Here is a 26,302-nt window from a genome sequence, read left to right as displayed (position 1 = left end):
CAATAACGCACAGCAATTTCTTACACTTACAGCTTCTAATCGTTTGCTTTTATTTACCACAGTTTTAGTAAGTTGGGTGGAAATCAGTTGTAGGACTAATGAATGTGAGTGGTCTTAACCAAAGTGAGCTCAGGACCTTGTCCCCATTGACTCTCTGTTATATTCAAGTTGGTGCATTTCAATGTGGTGATGATAAGTAAAGGGTGACATTAACAGGAGTGATTTTAAGTGGGTCTGACTGTATGTCTACTGTACCTGCAACATTTCTATACTTATTGGTAAGTTTTTTTTTTTTTTTTTTAATGATGCATTTTAATACATAAGTATAATTTAAAATACAATGCAGAAGTTGTAATTCAGTATCAGGTAACCATACACTTGAACAATCATGCTTTCAGAAAATAAAACAATATAACGGGGTTAATGAATCAGAAATAGAATTTGGTTATTGATTGGCAACATTAACAATGCAAAAGCTTATTAAATCAGACACCAAGTTTACAACAAGGATCATGTCATGACACTGCACAAATCAATTATTGAATAAACTCCATGGATTTAAGAACAAAGACATAGATTCAATTAAGACTAAGCATTCAAAAAATAAACATTGTATCATTTCCTTCGAAATGAAGTTTCCTTTTTTCCCCTGGCCTCAGTCAAGCTCAGTTAAAGGGGTTACAGCTACTGAAATATCTCCCCATTAAATATCACTTCTCAAGTATACTGTAGTGAAATAGGGTTCTGCAGCCTTGAGTAAACATAATCGTGATCATATAACAAGTTTCTTATCCACAAGGACTCGTTTTGACTGTTTTGATGTTTTGTCCTTAGTGATTGAGCATCATTGACATTTGTATACTGTATTTAAACTGCTGATGCACGGAAGCATGCTTTTAAGAATCAACCGCTTATAAGAATCAAATCATTATTATTATTATTTGTTTATTTAGCAGACGCCTTTATCCAAGGCGACTTACAGAGACTCGGGTGTGTGAACTATGCATCAGCTACAGAGTCACTTACTATTACGTCTCACCTGAAAGACGGAGCACATGGAGGTTAAGTGACTTGCTCAGGGTCACACAATGAGTCAGTGGCTGAGGGTGGATTTGAACTGGGGACCTCTGGTTACAAGCCCTTTTCTTTAACCACTGGACCACACAGCCTCCTATCATCCAGGACGGATGTGATTCTTATAAACGGAGTTCACTGTAGTATCATCTCCGCAATATTATCGTGACACAGTCAATGTCCTAATATTGATGTTGTAACATTTCGGTATTTCGGCCAACACTACCTTGTACACTGAACCAACCCAACTAGTTATCGCTAAAATAATGACACATTTAGATTTCTTCTATCTGTGTCGTACGTGATGGTTTTATTATTCTTTATGTTAACATTCTGGACACTGGTCGACCTTTGGTTCACTTCCACTTCCCTGGTTCCAGTAAACATGTCCCTGACTGCACTTGTACCACTGGCCCTGTCTAAAAATGGCACCATCAAGCAGTTTGTGATTTTTCTCTTCCAAGATCTTAAACAACATGTGCAAATTGAGCCTCTCCTGGAGGCTGTCAAGCATTTTCCGAATATGTTTTATTTCCTCCTCTTCTTTAAGTGCCATCACACCACGTTCCAGACGATGAATTATGTGTTCAAGTTCTTTTGGGTTATCCAGTGATTGTGGACGCCTAATATGGGCAAACATGACTGTAGAGGATAGTACAGGTTTGTTATGCATGTAGGACATGACGTAGGCCTCAGCTAAGAGTGAAATCCTTATGATTTCTTTTTCAAAGAGGAAATTAATATATATTGGCTTTGTTATGTTTGAACTGCAAACGTCTATTTGCTTGTTGATTTTGTCTCGGAGGAAGGTGACTGGCAAAAGTAGCTGAACATTCTTTTTTATTTCTGCCAGCTTTGAGAGAATGGTAATCTGATCTTTAATGAGGAGCAGCGTGGGCATCATCAAATCAGCTTTATCCAACTTTGACAGAAGCATTTCAAGAACTAATGGGAAATATCTTTTCATTTCATCTCGTTCAGTTACTGAGATTAGAAGTTGTGTTGAGCACATCTCAACTGTCTTCTTTTTCACCTGCTCCATTTCAATCAGTGTTCTCTTGATGACAGAACCATAGCGCACACTTCTCCGGATAGGAGCGTGGCACTTGGGGCATGCAATCAGTTTGATCGGGCCGTCGTTTACAGGAGTCATCATCCACGTGTCAAACCCAGTCACCTCAAAGATATGATTGCAGTCCTGAAGTTGGACAAACCTGGCCTCCGGATCAGCCTCTTTTCCAAAAAACTGTTCTTGAACTTCATCTGCATGACATATGCGACACTTCTTTGGACATGGTTCCCCACACATACCAATGCACTGATGTTTACATTTAAGCTTTCGAAAGCAAGGCAGTTCACAAGGCTTTCTGTCACAAAGTTCAAAGCATAACTTTGTGCACTGGTGATGCTTGCATCCCCAGCCACATGGCTGTGTGCAGGGGCGACAGGGCATGCAGCACATTTGATCACACTTTTGATGGAAACATTTGCGGTCACAAGAAAGAGAACACGGAACGCATTCCTCAGAACACTTATTTTGACATTGGTGGGAACAAATTAGCACTTCCTTGCATTTAGAACGACATGCAACATGTGACATTCCATTAGAACATTCGCTACAGCTACCAGAACACTTATGTCCACACTGCAGGCTGGCCTCACATTTTACAAAACAAAGTATCTTCTCATTTTTTTTTTCAGCTTCTTGCTTTTCGTAACATGAAATGGTCCTTTGGTGACCGCAGTCTAGGTTAACCGTCACATTCTGCGGGCATTTGCGGGTACATGTGTCACCACATTCACGAACACACAAGTGACCGCAGGATAAAGGTTTGTTGCATTGCATGTGGCATGAAAAAGTTTCTGGAGGTTCTGAACAGGGCACCTTCTGCTCATGACCACACTTGGGTAATGTTTTGGTGACAGTCACCTTACACTCGCCACATATAGCAGAGCACTTTTTTGGACATGTGTGCCCATTGTCACACAGTGTTTTAGAACACGGCTTGGTGCAGATGAAATCCTTATGTTCCAAGTCATATGGATGGCAAAACCTGGTGCAGACATGGCCACAATTCAGCCGATACTCACAGCGCTCTGAGCATCCCCCCTGTGGCACTTTGAGGAAGTCTTCTGCTGCAGAAACAAAGTTAGCAGTTTCGGGGTGATTTTCACAGCGAACCATGAGAGCCTCTCCTATCTGCCCATTGCTGCGTAACACATTCATAATTTTACTCCACAGCGGGACAGTTGACAGCATACTCATGTTGCCAATACAGAACAAACCTTTCTTTGCCCTGGACAAAGCAACACAAACTCGGTTTGGAATCTGCAAAAAACCCACCTTCCCTTCTCGATTACTCCTAACCAAAGAAAGGATTATAATATCATTCTCCTCCCCTTGGTATCTATCAACCACACACAGTTTGACTCCTTCAAATTTACTCTTGGGCATCATTTTCTTTAAGCAATGGAGCTGTCCTGTGTACGTGGTAAGAACCGTTATCCGAGAGGGTTCATATCCCTGACAGATAAAGTAATGGCAGAGGGACTTGACAAAGTTAGCCTCGTGTAGGTTCTGGTGGCTTCGTCCTTCGTGGATGCTTTCTTCAAGGTGCTTGTGTTCCACAAAGAAGACATTTGTAGTAACTCCCTGTTAGAAAAAACAATAAGAAACAATATTACTTCCAGCATACTTTCAAAATGAATTTTATATATATATATATATATATATATATATATATATATATATATATGCATTAATTCATTACATAACATCACTATATATAACTAGAAGTTGCAGGCAACTTGAAGGCTTCCAGGCCTTTACAGCAGAACAAGATACGGTTTGAGACTCGTGAAAATGGAAATCATACGAACATTTTGTTAATTGGAAAGAATCATTTTATCGTGTGTGTTTTTTGCAGGATAACAGTTAGTATTTTATAAATGTCGATTTAGTATTCATTTTGAAACTACTTGCGATTCGTTGTGGGAGTGCAATTGGCGCTTTGGAACTTTCAGTTGCATATTTGAAATACCCCGGCTGTCAATTTTCTGTACACCCCGAGATTATAGTAATTTTATGAAAAAAAAAAATTCAAATAATATAAAAAATGTCAATTTTACACTGTTAAAAAATAAACTGGGCACAGTATTTTTTTAACCATTAAATAATTGACTGTTAGATGTGATAATAGTATTAAGCAGTATATGCTTTTCGTGGTCATAAGCGCCCTCTTGTGGTCAGATTTTCCAAAGCAGTCTTTGTCTCCAGAGACTGTTGTACAGTTCGCCACAAGAGGACAACCTTGTACCACCCCGTAGTTAAAGGCCAAACTTTGTGTTTTTTTTCTGCTTGTTAATGTAAAACACAGTGATATTTTGTTTTTTGTTAGTGGGATACTACAGGTAACAAGATAAAGTTAAATAGGTATAAGATCATGGCTATGACTAATTATAAAATAACACGGTTATAGAGCAAGAGATTCTTAATTGTTCTGTATATACTGTTATTTAAATGAAAAAAACAGTTAATTAAAGATACGCTTGCAAAGCTGCCCCCCCCAAACTATCAGATACAACTCAAAAGTTTTATTTATAAACATCATATCTAACATTGCATAGCAGAAACATCGTATTTGAATGAAAAAATAAATATAAAAGGCTTTATTTTCAAAATTAGCGGATATAGGGCCATATAGCACATTGTAGGTTTTATTAATAATAAAAGCATGTATTGTAACAAGCCGTCAAAATGACTACTTTTGGCGGTTCTAGGTAGAAGTGCTCATAACTTTTTTTATTTTTGTAATTCTGACTTTCAAACGTCGTCAGAATATTCATTACATGTATTTAGGAAAAGTCAAGAACAGACAACCGTGGATCTTTAACACACGCATAGTAATTTAAATTTTAAACGTGAAAACGTGGCGGTTGTAGTGTTAAAAAGAATAGTGCAGGTGTTTGGTTTTTTTTTGGCTTCTGCCTGCATGTCCACGAGGTTACTTTTAACATTACAGCAGAGAAGCTGGTCAGCTGGTATTTTTTTAACTGAAATAACCAGTTAATGAAAGATACACTTCGAAGTGCCCCCCCTCCCTGATTTTTAAACAAACTGTATTCGTGTGACTTGTAAAGCTATTTATATTTAAAAAAGACAAAAACATAAATACACAAGTACACGGCAGGCTTAGCGAATCAGTGCTGCCTGCTTCACGTCTTTAAGCTGTCTGACAGCACGAGTGTCAGACAGCACTGCAGTTCTAAAGGGACAAACAGAACGTGATGCGCTTTTGAAGTTCTGCTGGTTGTAGTTTTATTTATTATTTTTTTTATTTATTTACTAGCTTGACATAACTACAACACGCATGTTTCTCTGTGGTTGCCTGGCTACACCTGTATGTCCATGTGGTTATTTTAAGTAAACAAAGCTCATTACAGCAGAACAAGCTGATCAGCTCGTATTTTACTAAAATGTCCGCTGTTTTGGGGAGGGATTCTCTGTGAATAACCATGCGAGCTTAGTCCTTACAACTGTATTTAAAAGAGCAAGCAATTTTGAACAGTTCTGTCTATGGCACTGTGACAGGAGTGAAAGGAGTCCCTCTTGTAATTTGCCCTCCCGACTACTGGCAGCGCTGTGCAGGAAGGACCGAGACACAGGAGAATGGCTGAGTCATGGTTGGGGCAGAAGCCACAGTGGGGGCAGCCATCTTAACTTGGGGCAGGACCTCATGGTTGAGCCCCATTATTGCAATCAGCTGTGCTGCGCTTGACGATTGGCTGAGGTGGGGGAGTGCACTGATTGTAGGGGCAGGGCTCGGCACTATTTAGGCTGTGGGGTTCTGCCATTTTATCTCCCTATCCTGGACTGAGACAGTTGTGCTGCGTGAGCTCTGTGAGTTTTGTTCTTTTGTTTGTTTTGCGTATATTCAGACTGAGGATTCCCAGACCGGCTGCCTTCGAGTCCGGACTTTCCCTGAGATCCTGGGAAGCTGCAAGAATTACTTGTCCTGTTGTTTTGAAGAGGGAGCCCGAGCCACCTGCTGTGGTGTGGATCATTGAAAAACCCTGTGGCAGTGTTTCTCTTTTGTTTGGAGTATTTGTTTTTCATTTCAAGCCTCTGCTTACCATAGCTGGTAACAGAGGCAGTTTCTTGTGCTACAATTGTGTTGGAACCCTCTGCTCGGGACTTTGTGGTTTTTTTTTTCCCTTGTGGGAGTTATAAATAAAAATCCAACCCCAACTACGTGCTTACTGTGTCACATCACTTCCTCCCATAACCCACCATAGGCACTCATTACTTAAAAGATACGCTTGCAAAGTCGACCCCCCCCCCCCTCCCCCTCCAAAGCATCTTTTCAATGGCTTACACGCGCGGCTTTTTTGCAGCAGATTCAGGATTTGTGACTGTTGTAAAAATAACTATATGACGATTTTTAAGCAAACTGTATTCGTATGATCTGTAAAGCGCATGTATTAAACATATTAGTATTTCGATTGTGTTGTGGTTTAAAAATACATGGCTTTTTTTTTTTTTTTGCCTGCTGTTCAGTTTTAACAGCATTTCAAAAAAAAAAAATGATTACAAGACATTTCTATACAGCACGAAATCACGGTATTTTTTTTCAAACAATTGGTGTGTTTCAGTATGTCTATAGTTCTGTTTATGCCTGCATGTCCACCAGGTTATTCTAAATAAATAAACAACATTAGAGCAGAGATTTCAGTCATTTGTCTCGTACTTAGTGAGCGCGCGTGTGTGTGCGCACGCGTGGTGCAGCTGCAACAGTTCTTAAAAAAATAAGTTCTTAGTTACAGTATGTGGCATTGCATACTGTACAGTGTGTGTGTGTAATATAATACCAGCCTTTCCAGTGTAATTACTGTGTTTTAAGTTACCCGAGTTAGTAAAACGGTTCTTGCCAGACACCAGCAAAAAAAATGGCTGCCTTTTTTTTCCTAGACCTTGCTCACGTTTCCATGGCAACAGCTGTCCCTAGTGGTGGGAATGTATCATTTCAGGGTATATTTTGGGCAAAAATGCCATGTCACCTACATTGATTGGCTCATGGCAGCCATGTCTGTTCATGTAGGAACTTTTCCTGAATAACTTTTTTAGAGGACACTACAAAGATAACGTATACCCAAGATTCACATCAATCGGCCAAACGGTTTATGAGGAGATGTCGTTTAAGCGTTTTACGCAAAATGGCACATAGTTTCCACACCATGTGACCGATCAACTTTTCCTTAAGTAGAATCAATCCTGGACATAAGCGCACTATGTACAAAAATTTTCACAGCTGTACTATGTACCGTTCATGAAAAGAATTAAATTTTCATTAAATCCAAGATGGCTGCCACACCATGTGACCAAAAGCCGCCATATTGACCATGGCACAACATCCCATAATCCTCTACATCCGTGCCAAATTTCGTGAGTTTTGGTGCAGCCGTTTAAAAGGCTGGCCTGGAAGCCTAATTAGGTATTTTAATAATTCACTTAAAAAAAATTAAGCAAAGTTTTCTAACCACTTTATAAAATCAGTCAGAAATAGCTTCAACTTTTCAACTTATCTTCGTTTATGTATTTTAACAGGTTTTTTAAACGTGTTTTTCATTGTGTTTTGTTGAAGTAAATACAATTCTAACAGGCAAGGACCATGATAAAATTAGAATATGTAATAAAAGTTGTACCTTAATGTTATCATACAGACAGACAGAGTCGTGGTTCTCCAGCTTGTCATAGATGTGTGGTGTCAGCAGCCGAGCAATTTCAGGACGCATGCGATGCTACAAAAGAAAACACTTGTAAAAGTTAATGTGCATCAGAACGTAAATGAATATTGTATATACAGGTTAATAATATTTAATTTCTTACCTGATTTATATCCCCATTATGTGTGCTATATATAATTCTCTTTTGCTGTAGTCCAGCAATAATTGTTTCTGAAAAAAAATTCTCCAGACTGATTTTTCTGAAGTGGAGTAGCATATTAGCTTTGCGCTGTGCACTGAAGCCCATAGGGGAAGCCTTGAAACCTGTGCAACGCTCATCCAGGTTCCTCCTCGTCAGTTTTGAGCACTTTTTTCAGAAGCAATTTTTGCATCAGAAGCAGACTTCCTTTAACTGGGTTTTTTATATTTAGTCGTGTTGAGCCACTGAAATAATTCAACTCTCACCTGTGGTGCACTTTCATTCACTATATAGGTCTCACTTGTGCAGTTTTAAAAATGTTACATCAAACATGTTTTTATATATATCCAAACACTTGGATATTATTTTGTACCCTTTCCCTAATATATATACACAGTGCCTTGCAAAAGTTTTCAGACCCCTGACCAATTCTCTCATATTACTGAATTACAAATGGTACATTGAAATTTCGTTTTGTTTGATATTTTATTTTAAAACACTGAAACTCAAAATCAATTATTGTAAGGTGACATTGGTTTTATGTTGGGAAATATTTTTAAGAAAAATAAAAAACTGAAATATCCTGCTTGCATAAGTATTCAACCCCTGTGCTGTGGAAGCTCCCAGTTTACACCGATGAAAGAAATTGCCCTAACGAGGACACAATTACCTTACCATTGGCCTCCACCTGTGAACCATTAAAGTTGCTGTCACATTTTCTGGATAAAAACCCCACTGTTGAAGGATCATTGGTCAGGCTGTGAATCTGAAGGAAAATGAAGACCAAAGAGCATTCTACAGAAGTTAGATAAAGTAATACAAATGCATAGATTAGGGAAAGGGTACAAAATAATATCCAAGTGTTTGGATATCCCAGTGAGCACAGTTGGATCAATAATCAGGAAGTGGAAGCTGCATCACACCACCCAGGCACTGCCAAGAAAAGGCCGTCCCTCAAAACTCAGCGCACAAACAAGAAGGAGACTTGTGAGAGAAGCCACAGAGAGGCCAACAATCACTTTGAAGGAGCTACAGAGTTCAGTGGCTGGGAGTGGAGTAATGGTGCACCAATCAACCATATCAAGAGCTCTGCATAACACTGGCCTGTATGGGAGGGTGGCAAGAAAGAAGCCATTACTCAAAAAGTAGCAACCTGAAAGCACGTCTGGAGTTTGCCAGAAAGCATGAGAATGACCCAGCTGCGATGTGGGAAAAGGTTTTGTGGTCAGATGAGACCAAGATAGAGCTTTTTGGCCAAAACTCAAAGCGCTATGTGTGGCGCAAACCTAACACTGCCCATGCCTCAAGACACACCATCCCTACAGTGAAGTATGGTGGTGGCAGCATCATGCTGTGGGGATGCTTCTCATCAGCAGGGACTGGGCATCTTGTTAAAATTGAAGGAAGAATGGATGGAGCAAAATACAGGGAAATACTGCAAGAGAACCTGCTTCAGTCAGCTAAAAAACTGAAGCTTGGGAGGAAATTCACCTTTCAGCAGGACAATGATCCCAAGCACAAGGCCAAAGCAACATTGGAGTGGCTCAAGAACAAAAAGGTGAATGTCCTACAGTGGCCCAGACAAAGTCCTGATCTCAATCCCATTGAGAATCTGTGGCACTATTTGAAAATTGCGGTCCACAAGCATCGTCCAACCAACCTGAACAACCTGGAGCAAATCTGCCAAGAAGAATGGGCCATAAATCACTCCGACACTGTGTGCAAAGCTGGTACATACTTACCCCAAAAGACTTAAAGCTGTTATTGCAGCGAAAGGTGGCTCTACCAAATATTAATGTGTGGGGGTTGAATACTTATGCAAGCAAGATATTTCAGTTTTTTATTTTTCTTAAAAATATTTCCCAACATAAAACCAATGTCACCTTACAATAATTGATTTTGAGTTTCAGTGTTTTAAAATAAAATATCAAACAGAACGAAATTTCAATGTACCATTTGTAATTCAGTAATATGAGAGAATTGGTCAGGGGTCTGAATACTTTTGCAAGGCACTGTATCTATATCTATATATATATCTATATATATATATATATATATATATATATATATATATATATATATATATATCTATATCTATATCTATATCTATATCTATATCTATATATATATATATATATATATATATACATATATATATATATATATATATATATATATATATATTATTTGTTTATTTAGCAGACGCCTTTATCCAAGGCGACTCACAGAGACTAGGGTGTGTGAACTATGCATCAGCTGCAGAGTCACTTACAACTACGTCTCACCCGAAAGACAGAGTACAAGGAGGTTAACCAAGTGAAGTTCTCTACACCGCTTCAATTCCTTCTTACCTGTCACTAACCAACCAACTGTTTCTACTAATCTTTGCTTTACCTGATAATCAAGGCGGACGTATGGGACATTCATCCGTATAAGCCTCTCAAACAATGATACCTCCAGGTTGAAATTTTTTGCCAGCTCATACACTGTGGCACTTGGACGAAGCTGAAATGAAACATTACAACATTTGCGAAGAAAGTAGAATTTAATGATCCAATGACACCAGCAAAGTGGCATATACATTGAAGTAGAAAACACACTCTGTACTTTATTCTATTAGCACTTCAGATTTCACATATTGAAACTAATACTATTTTAAAGAACAAAAGAACACGAGAAAATTAACAAACGAGAGGAGGCCATTTGGGCCATGAATGTTTGTCCGGATGCCAGGAGCAGATGATCGAAAGACTTTGTCAAGTCAGGTCTTGATGAATACGAATGATTCAGCATCAGCAACACAGCTAGGTAACCCATTCTATATTCTCAGCACTCCTTGTGTAAATAAGTACGTGTCTCCAGTGGAAATTAATTTTATAATCTGGACTGTGTTTAATGTGTCCTTTTTTCACTTTATACACAATTGCTACATTTTGCAGCACTCACCTGCTGGTGGTCTCCTATTAAAATAAGATGCTCGCATCCAGAGGTCAGAGTTGTCACTATGTGAGCCTCCAGCACTTCAGCTGCTTCTTCAACCACCACAATCTTGGGCTGAATATCCTGTAAGACCTTCCTATATCTGGCTGCACCTACAGGAAAGGAGTTTATTTTATTATTACATCTCTTCTGGAAGTCCAGCAATTGGCAAATTGGTAATTACCAATGGTCTCTCTAACAAGCATGCAACGGTCCCTGTTGAATGTAAACCTGTCGCTTGGGGACACCTAGGTACTGGATGTTATTGTGTGAAACCAGCAAATACATGCCACAATGTTCTATTTAGTGCTCTAAATAGTAATCATGTTGGATTACATGTGTGTGAAGGAGAATGTGATGTCTGAAAACTGCATGTACATGTTTGACATACAGACAGATGGACAAATGCCCATGTATACACTGCGATATTCTCAATCAGTGCTAACGAAGATTAATTACAAATCAATAAGCGCTTCTCCAGATGTATTGTATGTAAAAATATGACAGACAGTCAGCCTTCATTTCCCCCTAGATTTTTTTTTTTAAACTGGACAAACGGGTCTCAAATCTCGACTGCCTCCACTATCTCCTCATTTTAGTAAATATGCTTCTCAATCTGGGAAAAATAACTGCAGCATTATACATTTGAAATGATGGGAAATTAAAAGGGTTATGCATTACTCCTTACATGTTGTTGTCATTCCAATGACGTACGCCATTTTCAGGATAGTTTGATCCTCCTGGTTTCGCAGTTCAGTGATCCTGTTAACTGTTCTCTGATACTCGTTCTCATATTCCAGAATCTGCCGTCTGATATCATTCCGATATTTTAAAAGCCACAGCCTAAGATTACATGGTTTAAAAAAAAAAAAAAAAAAGTTCCCTTAACACAATTTCAATTTACAAACAGGTATGCCAATGCTTATCGTAAAATACTGCAAAATGAATCTTTACAGTTTTAGCAGTCAAAACCACCAACAATAATAAAGAATGGCAGGTGGCAGCATTTTGCTTAATTGCAATGCTTTCAGTCATACAGTAGCAAACTTTGATCAGTTCTAGGTATCAGTTTTAATTTAGTTATTTCATTTAGTGGTTTGTTATTTTTAAACATGATTATAGAAACTCTGAGGGCAAACATTGCTGAGTTCTCTCAAACTCCCCACCATCTCTGTGAATTTCCTAGAAGGATGTCATTGGGTTTTCAATTTAAACATTTGTTCATTGATTTGCACAACCAATTTGTTTTCAGTGTGTACTTTCAGGTTGAGGTATTGTGAAACCCGATTGATTTTAGAATGATGGGTCACATCTTCAAGCACAAGGAACTCACCTGTAAAGATGCCAGCGTTGTGTGTAAGACAGAGCCCAGAGGTTGGCGATTTGTTCAGCTTCTTCCTCCGGCATGTGGTCAGTTTTTAGAAGCTCCACCTTGACAATGCGCTTCAGTTTTTTCTTCATATCTTTTGTTATCTAAACACAAAACAGGACAGTTTTACTATTTTTAAAGAAACTTTTGAGATTCAGATTCAACTACTGTATATTTCCCAGTTGCTGGAGATATTCATCCCCTGAAGAAGGGCTTTAAACAACAGCAATGGAAACTTACCTCCCACCCTTCATCGTAAGGTTCATTCTTGCTTTGCACCTCCTCTTTCTCTTCTCCAGGTACATAAGCCAGAACCACCTTCTTTGTTTGAAAAATTCTCCTCTTAGCTTGTTGGATCTGCTTTTGCACATCATCATCTTCTATCATCCTCTCGGCCTGAACCAGATCAGCCTCTTCAGTGACTGCGAGTAAATCTGCTGCATCCTCATCTCCTTCTGTAGTCACACTTGCTGTCTCAGAAGCATCTTCTATAGGTGACCAAAACAAAGGAATTTATTTATATTATATATATATATATATATATATATATATATATATATATATATATATATATATATATATATATATATATATATAATACACACACACATATATAAGGGCATTGAAAAGGACACTAATTCATCTTGTTTGTCTTCCAGGCTAATTCATCCATAGCTTTGAACACTCAATAATACATTCTATAAGAAACAAAAGATTCAGCTAGTGCCTTCAATTGCTGGCCTTAAAGAAGCGTTATTGAATAGGTTACAGCTAGTTCAATATGCCGCAGCCGGAATACTCCTAACAGGTCTATATGTCACATTTCTCCAGTTTTAAGACCACTAAATTGGCTGTCAATGAAGCATCACATTGATTTTATAACTTAGCTACTCATTCACAAGGCAATCCATGGCTTTGGTCCTGCCTACTTGTGTGAGTTACTTATTCCTTACAAACCGCTCATACTTTGAGATCTGCCAGTAACAGTCTCTTGGTAATTCCAAGACCTTGATTAAAGGGCATTTAGTCAGAAGCTTCTTTACTTTGGAATTCACTTCCAGGTTCTATTCAGAATACTGTCAATCGGAATTCATAAATGTAGCTTAAACAACTTAACTATAAGTGATTATCATTAATGATGGACTACCTTACTTAAGGTAACTTTATATATTGTCCATGATTAGTGCTAGATTAGTGTTATATACCAGTGATGATTACATTGTGAAATTACTTTTAATTAAGCAGTTTTATTGAAAAAGATGACCCCAAGGTCTTGTGTATTACCCTCCTGAGCTGTAACCAAAACAGTAGTGTGCCCCTGGAGTCTCTTTCAGAGCCCGGGTAGCAGATATTCAGGGCTGAAATGTACCTTCTTCCTGAGTGTCTGCAAGCTTCAGTAATTCAGCTGCTTTGGTTACATCATCTGCATATGACTTCCACTCTCCAATCCCCGGCTTGTTTAAGTCTTCATCAGCTCTGCCCTCTGAAAGGCATAAGATATGTTTATTCTGAACATTGACTTTACATCCATCCAACAAACAGTTCAAAGGCACAGATGTGCTAATGGGAATTGTGTTGCAGGTTTGCCTCAGTTTAAGACAAGGTGAAAACCATTTACTTTAAAAGAATATACAAGGGTTAGATTTGAACGCGTATAGATAGTTTTTTCCATTCAACTCATTTGGTATTGTGTCACCTGGATATATCTGCCTGTTATTGCATTAAATGACAAAACCTGACATTTAAAAAAATTCACAATGAAGAACACAAATCAGTTAAAATACTTCAAAAAGTGAATGATTCAACATGGTATTTTGTGAACTCCTCACAATTAAACTGAGAAAAGGAAGACACTTAAGGCATTTTAATTGGCTGCAAGAAACATTATGATCTATAATATAAAACATCACTGTGATCCATTTCTTTACCAGCAGATTGATATAGATATTGGGAGTTTGGAAAATAAAATAAAATAAAGCATGGGTATTGCACATACAATTCTGATTTACAGGCAGTATTGGAGAAGTTACTTTAAAAAATGTAACTAGTTACAGTTACAAATAGTTACTTCTCTAACACTGTTTACATTTTATAGAGATTATTTTTTTTTTTGGTTTGGTCATGCTATATCTTTGAAAACCCAGCTACTGAACCCACTTGTTGCCTCGTCTGTCGCCTTTTTCTAGCCGGAAAGCAAAAAGCCACATGACTCCAATATGGCGATCATCTTAGGCACAGATCAAAGTGAAGCATGCCATTAACTTGCTGTAACACTGGAATGTCCAGATTAAATTAGATATTTCCAGTTGTAGGTATTATGGCGGGTTTGCAAACACAGCAGATGTTGCAACTTCCCTGATGGTAACACAAACTGAAAAGATATTTGGGGTGCCAGCCTTATTCCTACAACTCATCACAAGGTATGTTAATTTAATAAATGCACATCTTAAACCACTGGTCATGGAGCGAGAAACAATGGGGCTGAGAATATCTGTGTGAATATTTTGAATATTTTTACTTCTAAGAACTAAAGGTGCACTATATAGGAAAGTTCAAGGAGCAGCCTTGAACTGGCTTTACGACTTTAAATATTTTAAATAACCTACCATTATCTTGTTCTGTTTCTTCATTTTCAGATTCATATAGATTCTGTTCTTCTGTAAAGAGACATTGTAAGTCATGTACAGTACAAACTTCTTGTTATTATTATTATTATTAGTAGTAGTAGTCGTAGTAGTACTAATACATTAACGACAAGTTACTGAAATTAAATGAATATATACTAGAAGGACCAGCTGCAACCTCTGTGTCGACACATACAGTACCTACAGTAGTTAAGTACATGTTCTAAATAATCCCCCACCAAAAAAATAGTATGTTCCTAAAACTCACTGCTACCCTTACCATTTTCAGAGCAATTTTCAATGCCTGGAGACTCCTTGCTGTCATGGCTTTTCTCCTCATGAGCCACTTGAGCTAAATCTTTATCACCACAATCTGCAGTCTCACTATCCCCTTGGATAAAAACAAAACAAAAAAAACATTGGTTAAATGTTATGTAGTCATATTATTATTATTATTATTACTACAGGTCTCTAAAATATACTTTGTTCTTACTTTGATTGGTGTCTTCATCACCAATTTGCCTTGACATATGGCTCAGGAGTGAAATTCCTAGCCATTCTAACATTAGCGAGGGGGCTTTCTTTTTTCGGGAATTTTCCACAGCCTAAAAAGAAATATAAAAATGTATTACATTTACAATGCTTTACTTTAAATAAGCAGTGAAGTTAAATGGTACACTCAGAAGAACACTCATTTTTGCAGTTTGGTATCCAGTGAGTTGAATGCGTGTTTATTGTGCAGTAGATACAAGCAAACACAGTAATTAATGCTGCAAATCTATGTTTAACACATTACAGTGTTTAATCAAAGTGGTTTACAATACATCAAGATTATAAATTATGAAAGTTACTGTAAAAAATGTAACACTCTTCCTAAAAACTATATTTTTAGTTCAACGTTTAGTAAAACACTGTGCTGCTAACCTGTACGTTCCCTAGATTAGTCCCATGAAGTGAAATAATAATATCTTCCAGGACATTCTCATGAAGAACTCCTTTTGCAGCACTTTCAAAAAGAGCTGCTTTCTTTTGAATTTTCTCTTCAACGCTTTTTCGGTTTTCTGTAAGCTGTTTAGGATTGAACAAAAGTGAGTTATACATTAAAAAGAGCAAGCCCTCTTTCCTGATAAAAATGTTACTGGATTTCAAGTGCACAACTTAGCTTTGAATTCTATGCTGTAAGTATTCAAAAAACTTGCTTTTTAATTTTGATCGAACTTTCTAAGCGTTTTTTCTCAGAATATCTGTTACATGTGCACTTCCTGGGTCATTTCACTTCAGCAGTGTCTTCTGGGTCAAAGCATTTTACTGTCTGAAAGCATGTTGTCAATAGAGGAAGCATGGCTTGCGAACAGAAGTGTATTCCCAGATATCATGTTTAAAAATAAAAACTTGTTACTAAACAATTGTGCAAGAGTAGGAAGAAAATCTGATAACATTGTACAAGCAGCATTTCCATGACTGTTACCATGTTACCATGAAGACTTTTTGAACCTGTTTTCTTACCACTGAATACATTGCTCGCAGATGTCCAGGCAGATTCTGTTTAAACATATTATCTCTTCTTAAATTGTTCAGAGAAAACTTCTGGAGGACCTCGCTGGCACATCTTCCTCCTACTCTGACCAATCCTGTCTTTAAAAACTTGTGAATGCCTTAAAAACAAAGAGATGTTTTCTCTTAATCCAAGGTACCTTGACAGATATGCATACAGTATACAGAAACTATAACAATATAATTTCTGGAAATTCTTTTTTTTTATCAATCTGAAGAAACTAGATAGTAGTGTCTTTTGTGAACAAGAAGTGTGTTTTTTATCATTCTGAAATTTACAAGTGACAAGACATATTTGGTCATGTGATGCCAAATGTGACTGGCACAGGTATTTTTATAATGTTACACATACAATGTCTGTATCACAGATGTATTCTAAGATTTCTCCAGAAGTAACACGTTTGATATTTTGTGTTTTACAATGCCCATAATCAAACTTGACTCAATCATACAATGCAGAGTGCTTAAAAACCTTCATTCTGTTATTTTAGTGTTACGTTGAAATTGTAAAAGGTTTTATTTTGAGTTCCTTCATTTACAATTATTGTAGGATTCTATGTCTATGGTTCCTACTTCCTAACATACACATTGTGTAGAACAGTGGTATAATGCCATCTATAAAAGACAACAATTAGACTACCTTCCAAAAACTGATCCAGTGCATGGTTTGTGTAGCATACAACCAGGATGGGGCAACCCCCCACTGAACGCCAAGTGTTTGAGTTAGAAAGGATAGTCTTGACAATTTTCAGACCAATATACGTTTTGCCTAGAAGAAACAAAGCATAAGAGTGTTAGCATAAGCATGTAAAACAGAAAGAAAGAAAGAAAGAAAGAAAGAAAGAAAGAAAGAAATTACCTGTGCCGGGTGGGCCTTGAATAATAGCCAGTTCTTTAGTCAAGGCCATTTGCACTGCCTGCAATTGGGAGTCATCCAACTTTAACCATTGCTTACTGGGCCAATCAGCAAAATTGAGCACATCACATCTCCAAGGCAGGCCTAATAATTCTTTGAAATCCTGTCTGCCAAGAAAATCATCAGTGTCAGATTTGTCAGCACCGTCAGATTCCTCAGTACTGACAGATTTTTCAAGCTCCTGTATTCTGACAGGGCCCTCTGTCGTCAGTGACTGAAGACTGTAAGTATGCCGATGATTAATTAAGTACTGAGGAGATGAAATGTTAGTGTCACAGCTGACAATATATTTCTGCATAGGAAGTTCACCCAAAGCCATTTCTTTCAAGCCTCCAAGTACATGTCGGTAGGCTTCAAAAAAGGCAGTTGTTTCAACCATTAGAAAATAATCATTTTCCTGGAATTCTGATAATTTTAGTCTGCTTTCTTCGGTGAAATCTAGAGTCGTAATGCCTTTCTGGAGATCCTTTACATCCCGGTTTGCCACTGTAGCAAAAATCATAGTCTCAAAGTTGTCTCTGGACAGGCATACCAGAGCTCCATACAACAGTCGCTTTGAGCTTTCCCAGTTCACAGATTTCAAATTATCAATACCGAACTGAACTCTGTACAGGATCCCTTTGTGGGTGCAGATGGGGGAAAGAATATAAGCATTCAAATAAATTCTAATGTCATCAAACCTTCCCTTTCTCAGATCCTTCCCATCAAACTTCAGAACCTGATTGATCCCGTCTCTCAGAGGTCTAATGAAGTCTTCCCTAAGGAGGCGGAAATGAGTATCAAGGTACGTTTTTGTGTCTTCAAATTTTTGGCCGATAATATTCGGCCGCATGAAGGGTTTCGCTGTCAAGTGTATGTCTTCATATGTCGGAAAGATTGACATGTATCTGAAGTCCTCAATGTCTAGCTCTTCCTCATTCCCTGTTATGTATGTGTAGTTGTCTGATCGAAGCGTTCCCTCTCGTTTCTTCTCTTGCAAATGGGTAATGATTCTCTGAAGGCTTGTTATGCTGTTTTCTGTTTCCTTGGGAATAGTAAGCCCAGTTGACTGCAGGTAAGTGATTTCAGTCTGCAAAAGAGCTACAATAAGAGACACATCAAGGATTGTGCTGGCAGGGAAGACACTAATTAATGTCTGATGCAGAGCCAGTATTTGGTCAACCTGCACAATGCTCTGCTCTCTTTTCACTGAATCATTGTGACGGCTCACTCTCATCACATACATAGGGAGGAGTCTCTTCAAAAAGCGAGATTCTTTCACATCAATTAGAAGATGCTGTAAATTCTCTCGGTTAGACTTGCTGCTGCATGCTTTACTGAGGACCTCAAGAGCAATGGCAATAAGTTCATCAGTCATATCTTCACGGCTTAAGAATTCTTTTAAACCACTTCCTGGAGAGGCCAGTTTCATGACAACTTCTGAAGGCTCCATTTCGAAAATCTTTTTTAAAGCTCTGTAGTCTAAATTATTAACCCTGGGAGTCCGGCGTTGATTTTGCAACTTCTCATTGCTCCGGCCACGTTGATCTGAATCCCAGCCTTTGGAGATGTCTAAAAGGTTGGGATGACTTCCTGCCCTTTTTCCTGCTAGCTTCCGAAAGTCATCTTTGTCATTGTTTCTGCTGTAATCTGGAAAAATTAACAAAAAAAAAAAGCATTTAACAGCAGGCTTACATATGTGAAAAAGATTTTATTTATTATCCATAATTTAGGAAAAGGGTTACAAAAACGTTTTTGGCAAGATTATAAATTATCCATAACTATTAAACATGTTGATGACATTAAGAAAAATTTATAGTCGAAACATTTGTCATTAGTTCATACTTTTTTATTTCTATGGTTATATAAGGTAAAGCAAATGCTTTTTGTAAGTAAGTTACATTGGAGGCAAAGAGTACGGGGACCTAAAACTACTTATTAATCATTTTGTTTCCACACCTTTTGGCTTCATGTTGTTCCAGCTGGTGACACTGCGATTTGGGCCCCTTGTGTGAGCTTGTCCAGACTCAGCATTGCACCTGCTGTCAGGTTGATCGACAAACCCTGCAGCACTCCTTCCACGTGAGTGATGACGGTTTCCTCGTCTGTCTTCAGAGTCTCTTCGGCCACAATAATTATCTGCACATTTACAAGAAATTACAGTTTTTCCAAACTATATGGGACCGGAGGGTGTTCAGAGAGTCAAATTGTTCAGATAATCGAATTACGATTGTGAAATTGTTTATATGACCTAAAATATGTAATTTACCCCCGTTAACCTGTAAATATATCATATACATTACTGAACTGTTCTGTGAACAACAGAGATGGAGGGCTGGTTAGGACACTCTCTATGACAACTGGGCAGCACAGCACACAACAAGACAGGTTACCAAGAGACTGTTAAGATACTGTCGGGTTAGGATAATCACTGTAACTACATTACCCATAACTTCTTAAAGATGCAAATAGTTAATATGTAAAATAGAGGCAGACCAATATAGGCTTCAGCCAAACATAGGCGGCACATATAAGAGGCTTGGGGAGGCAAAGCCTCCCCAAAATAAACTGCCCAAACTCTCACAAGAAATTGTTCTGACCAACACAAAACATATTTGTGAGAGAAGAAGCTCGATTTTTTTTTCCCGCAAATGCGCAAAGCAGGTCTAGCAAACATGTTAATCATTTTCCTACTGTGCAACCGCCATACCGCTGGGGCAGCTGGGATATCAAAATCAACACTGAAGCATAGATACAGGATTTAGCTGCATTTTAATTTTACAGAGCTCGTGGCAAAATATTTTCGTAGCATACTGTCTGTTTTCACGCACCACCGTTTTGTGAGAATTTGATAAATGTGAAACTACAGTCAGAACATACTTCCTTTGACTGTTTCAACAAATGCCACCTTTCAGAACACTGTTTGTGGTGCCAGATTGAATGTTTCTGAAGTTTTTTCTTTAGATTTTTCCAGTCCTTCACTACAATTTTCAGTGAAAGCGCGGTCTTTTGAACGTTGGAAAGCAGAAAACTGCATGTGCCTGCTTACTGTACTCTAAATATGAAAACCTATTTTAATATTCTGATGAAAATGAATGGTTTTGCATACCAAAGACAGTTTTCGGATACACAGGTAAACAAGGCTATGACGGTCCTGTTGCAGGATCACCAAGGTCCAAAATACAGGATTTAGTTGCATTTCAATGTCATTCGAGGAGACAATGCTGGGCTGGTGTAACGTCCATTCTTCCCGCCAATCTGAGCCCCATATAGATAGATATTGGAATGTTTACGGTAAGAGTGCACTTATTTTTTATTTTTTTGGCAAATATACCTTATGAAATATGCCCCTTGATTATAAGTACGATAGTAAATGCATGTTTAGAAGCTTTATACAGTATTAATAATTGATTTAAATTGGTGTGAAGTGATGGAAATGGTGTTCGAAATTGGTGCAGGTACTGTAGGACTGCAGAACAGGTTAACGATTTAAAGGTTTTAAAAAACATTGCAGCTTGTTATCCTTATTGTTTTTCTAATTTGCTTAAATAGGCATAACATGTTTTAAAGTACAAGCTAGTGCTATATTAAACTTAATTTATTTGGCCATCTTATGTTGGAAAAAATAATGTATATGTCAAATATATATGTAGCATCCCTGAGTGGTTTTGAGGTCTGTTTTGTGCTATAAATTATTATACAGTACAAGTTCTCAAAAAGACGAAGGAGAATGAATCTGGTTTACAGCTTTTATTTGTGTCCGTCAGTCCGACTATTTTTCAAACTCAACATAATGAATGAAACTTAGTATTCAGTCTCACTTGTAACAGAGTAATAAAAAAATAATGCAAGTCTTAATTTTATATATATATATATATATATATATATATATATATATATATATATATATATATAAAATATGTGTGTATCTTACTGTACATCGTTCGGCTTAATAAATGCAGGGGGGAAAGTGTGGAATAGCCTCCCCAAACGAAAGACTCATGCACCGCCTATGCAGCCAAACAATAAATTAACAGGAAAAATAAGTATAATCATTGGATTGTTTACCTTGCTTAAATCTGCTTCTCCCTTCATGATGTTCATCTGAAGCACCTTGGCAAGGAAAATCTAGAAAATTCTTTGCAACAGAAAGGTGTCTGCCATAGGTACGTTCCCTACTCCCACTCAGATCACGTCTAAACGGAGGTCTATCGGGTCCACCACCAAATCCTCTTCCACGTGAAGGAGGTCTCTCTTGAGTCTGGCTGCTTTCCTTGCCCTCTCCAGTAGTGCTTTCTGTAAATGAATCTTGTGCTTAATAACTTCAGAAATATATATATATATATGTATATAGCAAAAGATAAATAGTGTATTTTAGAGGAAACAATTAAAGAATTACCAATAGTATACGAGATTGAAAATAAAGTACATGTGTTTTTAACAGTTACCCTTTTGGTTCCTGGGTTTCCAGGAGGAATTGTCACCTCTCCTGTTCTCTGACTGACACCTTTCCCTTCCCTGTTGCCGGGACTGCCTGAATCCACTGCCTGAACCTTTTGAGGAGCCGCTACTCTGTCCCTGTTTAGAATGATCTTCACGCCCCCTAGAATGTGCTCCTGCAAAGAAAATGCAACTTTCATAAACAATCTCAGAACAACAGTTTTTTTAACGTAATTTCATTTATTTATTTTTCTTAGTAGTCGCCAATTATTTTACTATTTTCTGTCAATTTAGAATGTCCAATTATTTTTAGGTTCAGCTCACCGCTACCACCGCTACCACCCCAGTTTACAGGCAAGCCCGCAGGCGACCAGCCAGACCACAGGGGTCGCTGGTGCATGGTGAGCCGAGGACACCCTGGCCGACCTAAGCCCCACCCCCCGGGCTGCACTCGTCCAATTATGTGCCGCCCCCTGGGAGCTCCTGTCCACGGTCGGCAATGGAATAGCCTGGACTCGAACCGGCAACGCCCAGGCTATAGGGCACTTCCTGCACTCCACGCAGAGCGCCTTTACTGGGTGCGCCACTCGGAAGCCCCCTGAACAAAAGTTTGTCCCAAAAGCAGGCTAACACTCCTTTTTTAAAGGATTGCAGCTTCGTCAGTGCTAGATCCAATTGGTCTGCACAAAAAGTAAGGTCTTCACCTTAAGGTGAGTTACTAAAACGATCAGTCTGCTAAATCTCCTTTGAACTGCAAGGTAATGAAATCCTGAAAGTGACACAGGAAGTATCAGACTTGTTTAGAATATGATTGTGTTACGTAGATAGAATTGGTGTGCCATATAAAATACCATTAAGCATTACATCTGTTTTTTTTATATTGTTGTTGAAAACTAGTAACAGGAGTGTGGAAGGACAGATGCCCTGCTGCTTTAGGTAGTGTGTGTGTGTGTGTGTGAATGTAAGGTTGGCAGGGATGGGGTTAAATCCATCCCTGCCAGTAATTACTGGTGTGGCCATTCCCTAGTTAGGTACTGAGTGCTAATTGGGGAGTGGCCACATGTATATAAGGAAGGAGAACGCCTTTGTCTGGTGGAGGGAGTTTGGTGAGTTTTGATCTGTTCAGGACAGCGCTATGGCCCATGATGTTACCGGCAGGAATTAGAGACTCAAAGTAAAGAAGCTGCAGTTTAGCACTGTTTCGCACATTTAGTAACAAAACAAATACAGGAACAAAGAAAAAAAGCACAAGGGCCAAAACAAAAGGTTTAAACAAAAAATATACAAAAACTGCTGTTCACCGTCACTGAACAAATCTGAACAAACAGCAACCACAGCCGCCCTGTCTCACCACAAGGTGTTTTTGTTAACATAAACATAATCTAAGGGGCATGGCATATGAGATTGAATGGTTTGTAAACATGAAGTAAAATGAAAGTCAAAAAATATCTGTATCTAATATATTCAGAAGCTAAAACAATGTGGCAATTGAAAAGGATCATTTCTGCTGGTCACCCCCTTTAATGGATTTTTACTGCAAGGATCACAGAATATAACTGTGTACCAACACGGTTATTTTTGACTCGACAACATTGGTAATGGAAGTAATAAATTCAAAGAATACAGCTGTGTAGCAGGTACTGAGAATAACTCAAGTGTACTGTCAATATATATAAAAGGCCAATGACCTCAATTTGACAGCTGTATTAGGTTAGATGTTTATATACTGTAACCCTGAAAATATGACACTACTTCCTGAAATGGTTTCTGAGATACACAAAAGGGTTACTGTTTCTTGTACGACCTAAACAAATACATGTATGCAGAGTCTTACTAACACAATCATCGAGTATATCCTAGCAAGAAAACATTCTTCTTCACAAATACATGTATGCAGAGTCTTACTAACACAATCATCGAGTATATCCTAGCAAGAAAACATTCTTCTTCACAAATACATGTATGCAGAGTCTTACTAACACAATCATCGAGTATATCCTAGCAAGAAAACATTCTTCTTCACAAATACATGTATGCAGAGTCTTACTAACACAATCATCGAGCATATCCTAGCAAGAAAACATTCTTCTTCACAAATACATGTATGCAGAGTCTTACTAACACAATCATCGAGTATATCCTAGCAAGAAAACATTCTTCTTCACAAATACATGTATGCAGAGTCTTACTAACACAATCATCGAGTATATCCTAGCAAGAAAACATTCTTCTTCACAAATACATGTATGCAGAGTCTTACTAACACAATCATCGAGCATATCCTAGCAAGAAAACATTCTTCTTCACAAATACATGTATGCAGAGTCTTACTAACACAATCATCGAGCATATCCTAGCAAGAAAACATTCTTCTTCACAAAGTTCACGTTTGCTACATGCTACTTCCATTTTCCTACAATATACCAGTTTTATGTTTAGATGCCATTAGATATAGACTTACCAGACCAATTTCTATTCGAAGCCATTTCCTTTAGATGTCAACTTGTCCGAGATCTTTATTCAAGGTAAGGTTTCCGTTGCAGACCATTACAGTAATGACCCCTAAAACATTCAGAGGAAAAAATTCAATTAAGATAAATGTTACCTTTTAAATTGTTGCATATTAGAACTATGTTGCTTCCACTTGTTTAGCAGTAACAAATTAATTGTTTTAAAGTGTTTGTTTTCTGGCACAGCTTTTTTTTTTTTTTTTTTTTTTTGGTCTGGTACCTGACACAATCATGTTAGTGTTGTGAGAGGTTAATGATTAAAAATACCTTTTGACACCTGACTCCAAGGCTCGTCTGCTTCTGTTTCCCAGGATTTCCTCAATTCAAAATGTGTTTATCTCCCCTTGTGGCCTGTACATTGTGTTCGTTGCTAGGTAACTTGCTGCTACCGGCAGCTTTTACTTTATCAAAGTCTTTCATGAGAAAGCTGCACTCTCATTGGTTAATTTGTAGTGCCACTCCTATTATCAGCAAACTACTGATAGGAGTGGCACTACAAATATATCCTGTTCTAATTGGTTGGGAATGATGTAATTTGTTGAATAAAACATTTTATTACTGTCAAAGTTCATAATTAGTCTTAAAATGACAAAGTGGGTGGAACAAAAACAACAAATTGTGACAACATGAGTTTTATGCAACAGGTATTCTAATCTAAATCTTCTGGATGAAATATATGTTTGCTGCTTGACTTGAGCAAGGTGATGCAGCCAAATAAGTGTGCGGTTTCTGAACTGGATTATTTGTCTCTATTCGTCACGACCAGTAATGACGTTATTAAAACAATATTGTTGGATCAGATTTGAATACAGCAGTGGCAGAACGGCTGGACTTTACACCATTGTAAAGATAAATTCTCTGTATATACAGTAACTAAGTACATTTTACATTACTTACTGATGACGTTATTTATTATTTCTGTTTGCAGTACAGTTACAAAAGCTTCTTGCCTTTATCATGAAGTCCCTAGAACGATTTAATTGCATTATGAATTGTATAGTACAGTATATCACATTTATTATACACAATCATCTACGCACATTTTATTAAGGGTTAGTGAGAAAGACTAGGATGGAACCAACCAGAACAAACAGACCTGTTGTAGCCAGCAAAACGGATATAACCGCATATCGTCAGTCTTTGTATTACAAAAAAACATATTTAAAAGAAAAGCTTACTTCAAATTAACCACAACAACAAACAACAACAAATATATTTACCGCCATCTGAAGAAACGCCTTGCTTTGTGCTCAGATCCCACTGCAAACGATTGAATCCGTCTGCGTACTGCTGCTGTTGTTGCAGCTGTCTTCTGTGTGCCGACTTAGGTTTCGATTTTGAGGAAGTGAAAGTAGTTGAAGGGTAATTTGCATCACATTTAGTCGAGCAGAAAATAAAATGGTTACTGTCATAAACTAGCAATACAACGACACATAAGCAGCGTCTATACATTTTTATTTGCCTTGTACAAAATATGATAAATACCCTCATTCTGTCTAAACCTTATTTTATAAGAATGTTTTTAAAACATTATGAGAAACACTTCAGTGTGCTTTGATTACAGTGTGTTGTAGTACAGGGTGTGAATCAGATTAAAATATAAACAATATATGTGACCCGTTGGATTTGTTGTATGGCATTTCTAAATTCAGCATATCAATATGCTTAGTATAGTTGACCAGTTAATGGATATAGATGAAGTTTGCACCATTAGAGCATAGAATTTAGCACGTAGCAATCTTGGACAAGCCAAACTGGATTTCCTACATTGTGGTTGTGTGTCCAGCAAAACCTCAAATCCAATATCATTTGAGGTACTGACAACATATTAAATATAAGCACTGTAGGCTATGTGTTACTCTCTTGACCATGCCAATATAGCTGACATATTAGAGTAACTTTTTTGTTTCTGCTTCATAGAGACAGGCAAACAGC

General features: G+C 37.8%; 1 protein-coding gene across 2 annotated transcripts; it reads right to left on the bottom strand.

The window, feature by feature from the left end:
* Positions 1-271: 271 nt before the first annotated feature.
* Positions 272-25,687, bottom strand: LOC117394723 (NFX1-type zinc finger-containing protein 1-like). 2 transcript variants are annotated; one of them, XM_059020413.1, is made up of 20 exons: positions 25,588-25,687; positions 24,319-24,419; positions 21,866-22,033; positions 21,486-21,713; positions 19,377-19,556; positions 17,382-19,067; positions 17,163-17,291; positions 16,475-16,623; positions 15,893-16,036; positions 15,462-15,573; positions 15,249-15,359; positions 14,951-15,001; positions 13,714-13,827; positions 12,585-12,832; positions 12,309-12,448; positions 11,664-11,818; positions 10,943-11,088; positions 10,391-10,501; positions 7,777-7,872; positions 272-3,727 (listed from the first exon to the last, which is right to left on the bottom strand). In XM_059020413.1, exons 2-20 carry the CDS (start codon positions 24,341-24,343, stop codon positions 1,400-1,402), a joined length of 6,321 nt encoding a protein of 2,106 aa, XP_058876396.1. In that variant the 5' UTR covers positions 24,344-24,419; positions 25,588-25,687; the 3' UTR covers positions 272-1,399. The 2 variants fall into 2 exon arrangements, with proteins under 2 accessions (XP_058876396.1, XP_058876403.1); XM_059020420.1 differs by lacking the exon at positions 25,588-25,687 and adding an exon at positions 24,635-24,825.
* Between the last annotated feature and the right edge of the window lie 615 nt (positions 25,688-26,302).

Source organism: Acipenser ruthenus, chromosome 3 (assembly GCF_902713425.1).
Source record: "Acipenser ruthenus chromosome 3, fAciRut3.2 maternal haplotype, whole genome shotgun sequence".
Taxonomy (NCBI): domain Eukaryota; kingdom Metazoa; phylum Chordata; class Actinopteri; order Acipenseriformes; family Acipenseridae; genus Acipenser; species Acipenser ruthenus.
The sequence above is the reverse complement of the archived record's forward strand: the minus strand, read 5'-3'. Positions and strand labels throughout refer to the sequence as shown.

Excerpts from the sequence above, each read along its gene's own strand:
- LOC117394723 (XM_059020413.1), bottom strand. The coding sequence starts at position 24,343 with ATGGCTTCGAATAGAAATTGGTCTG. Across the intron at positions 16,624-17,162 it reads ACTGGATCAGTTTTTGGAAG|GCATTCACAAGTTTTTAAAG; the intron begins GTAGTCTAATTG and ends TTTGTTTTTAAG. Across the intron at positions 12,449-12,584 it reads CTTACGATGAAGGGTGGGAG|ATAACAAAAGATATGAAGAA; the intron begins GTAAGTTTCCAT and ends TTTTGTGTTTAG.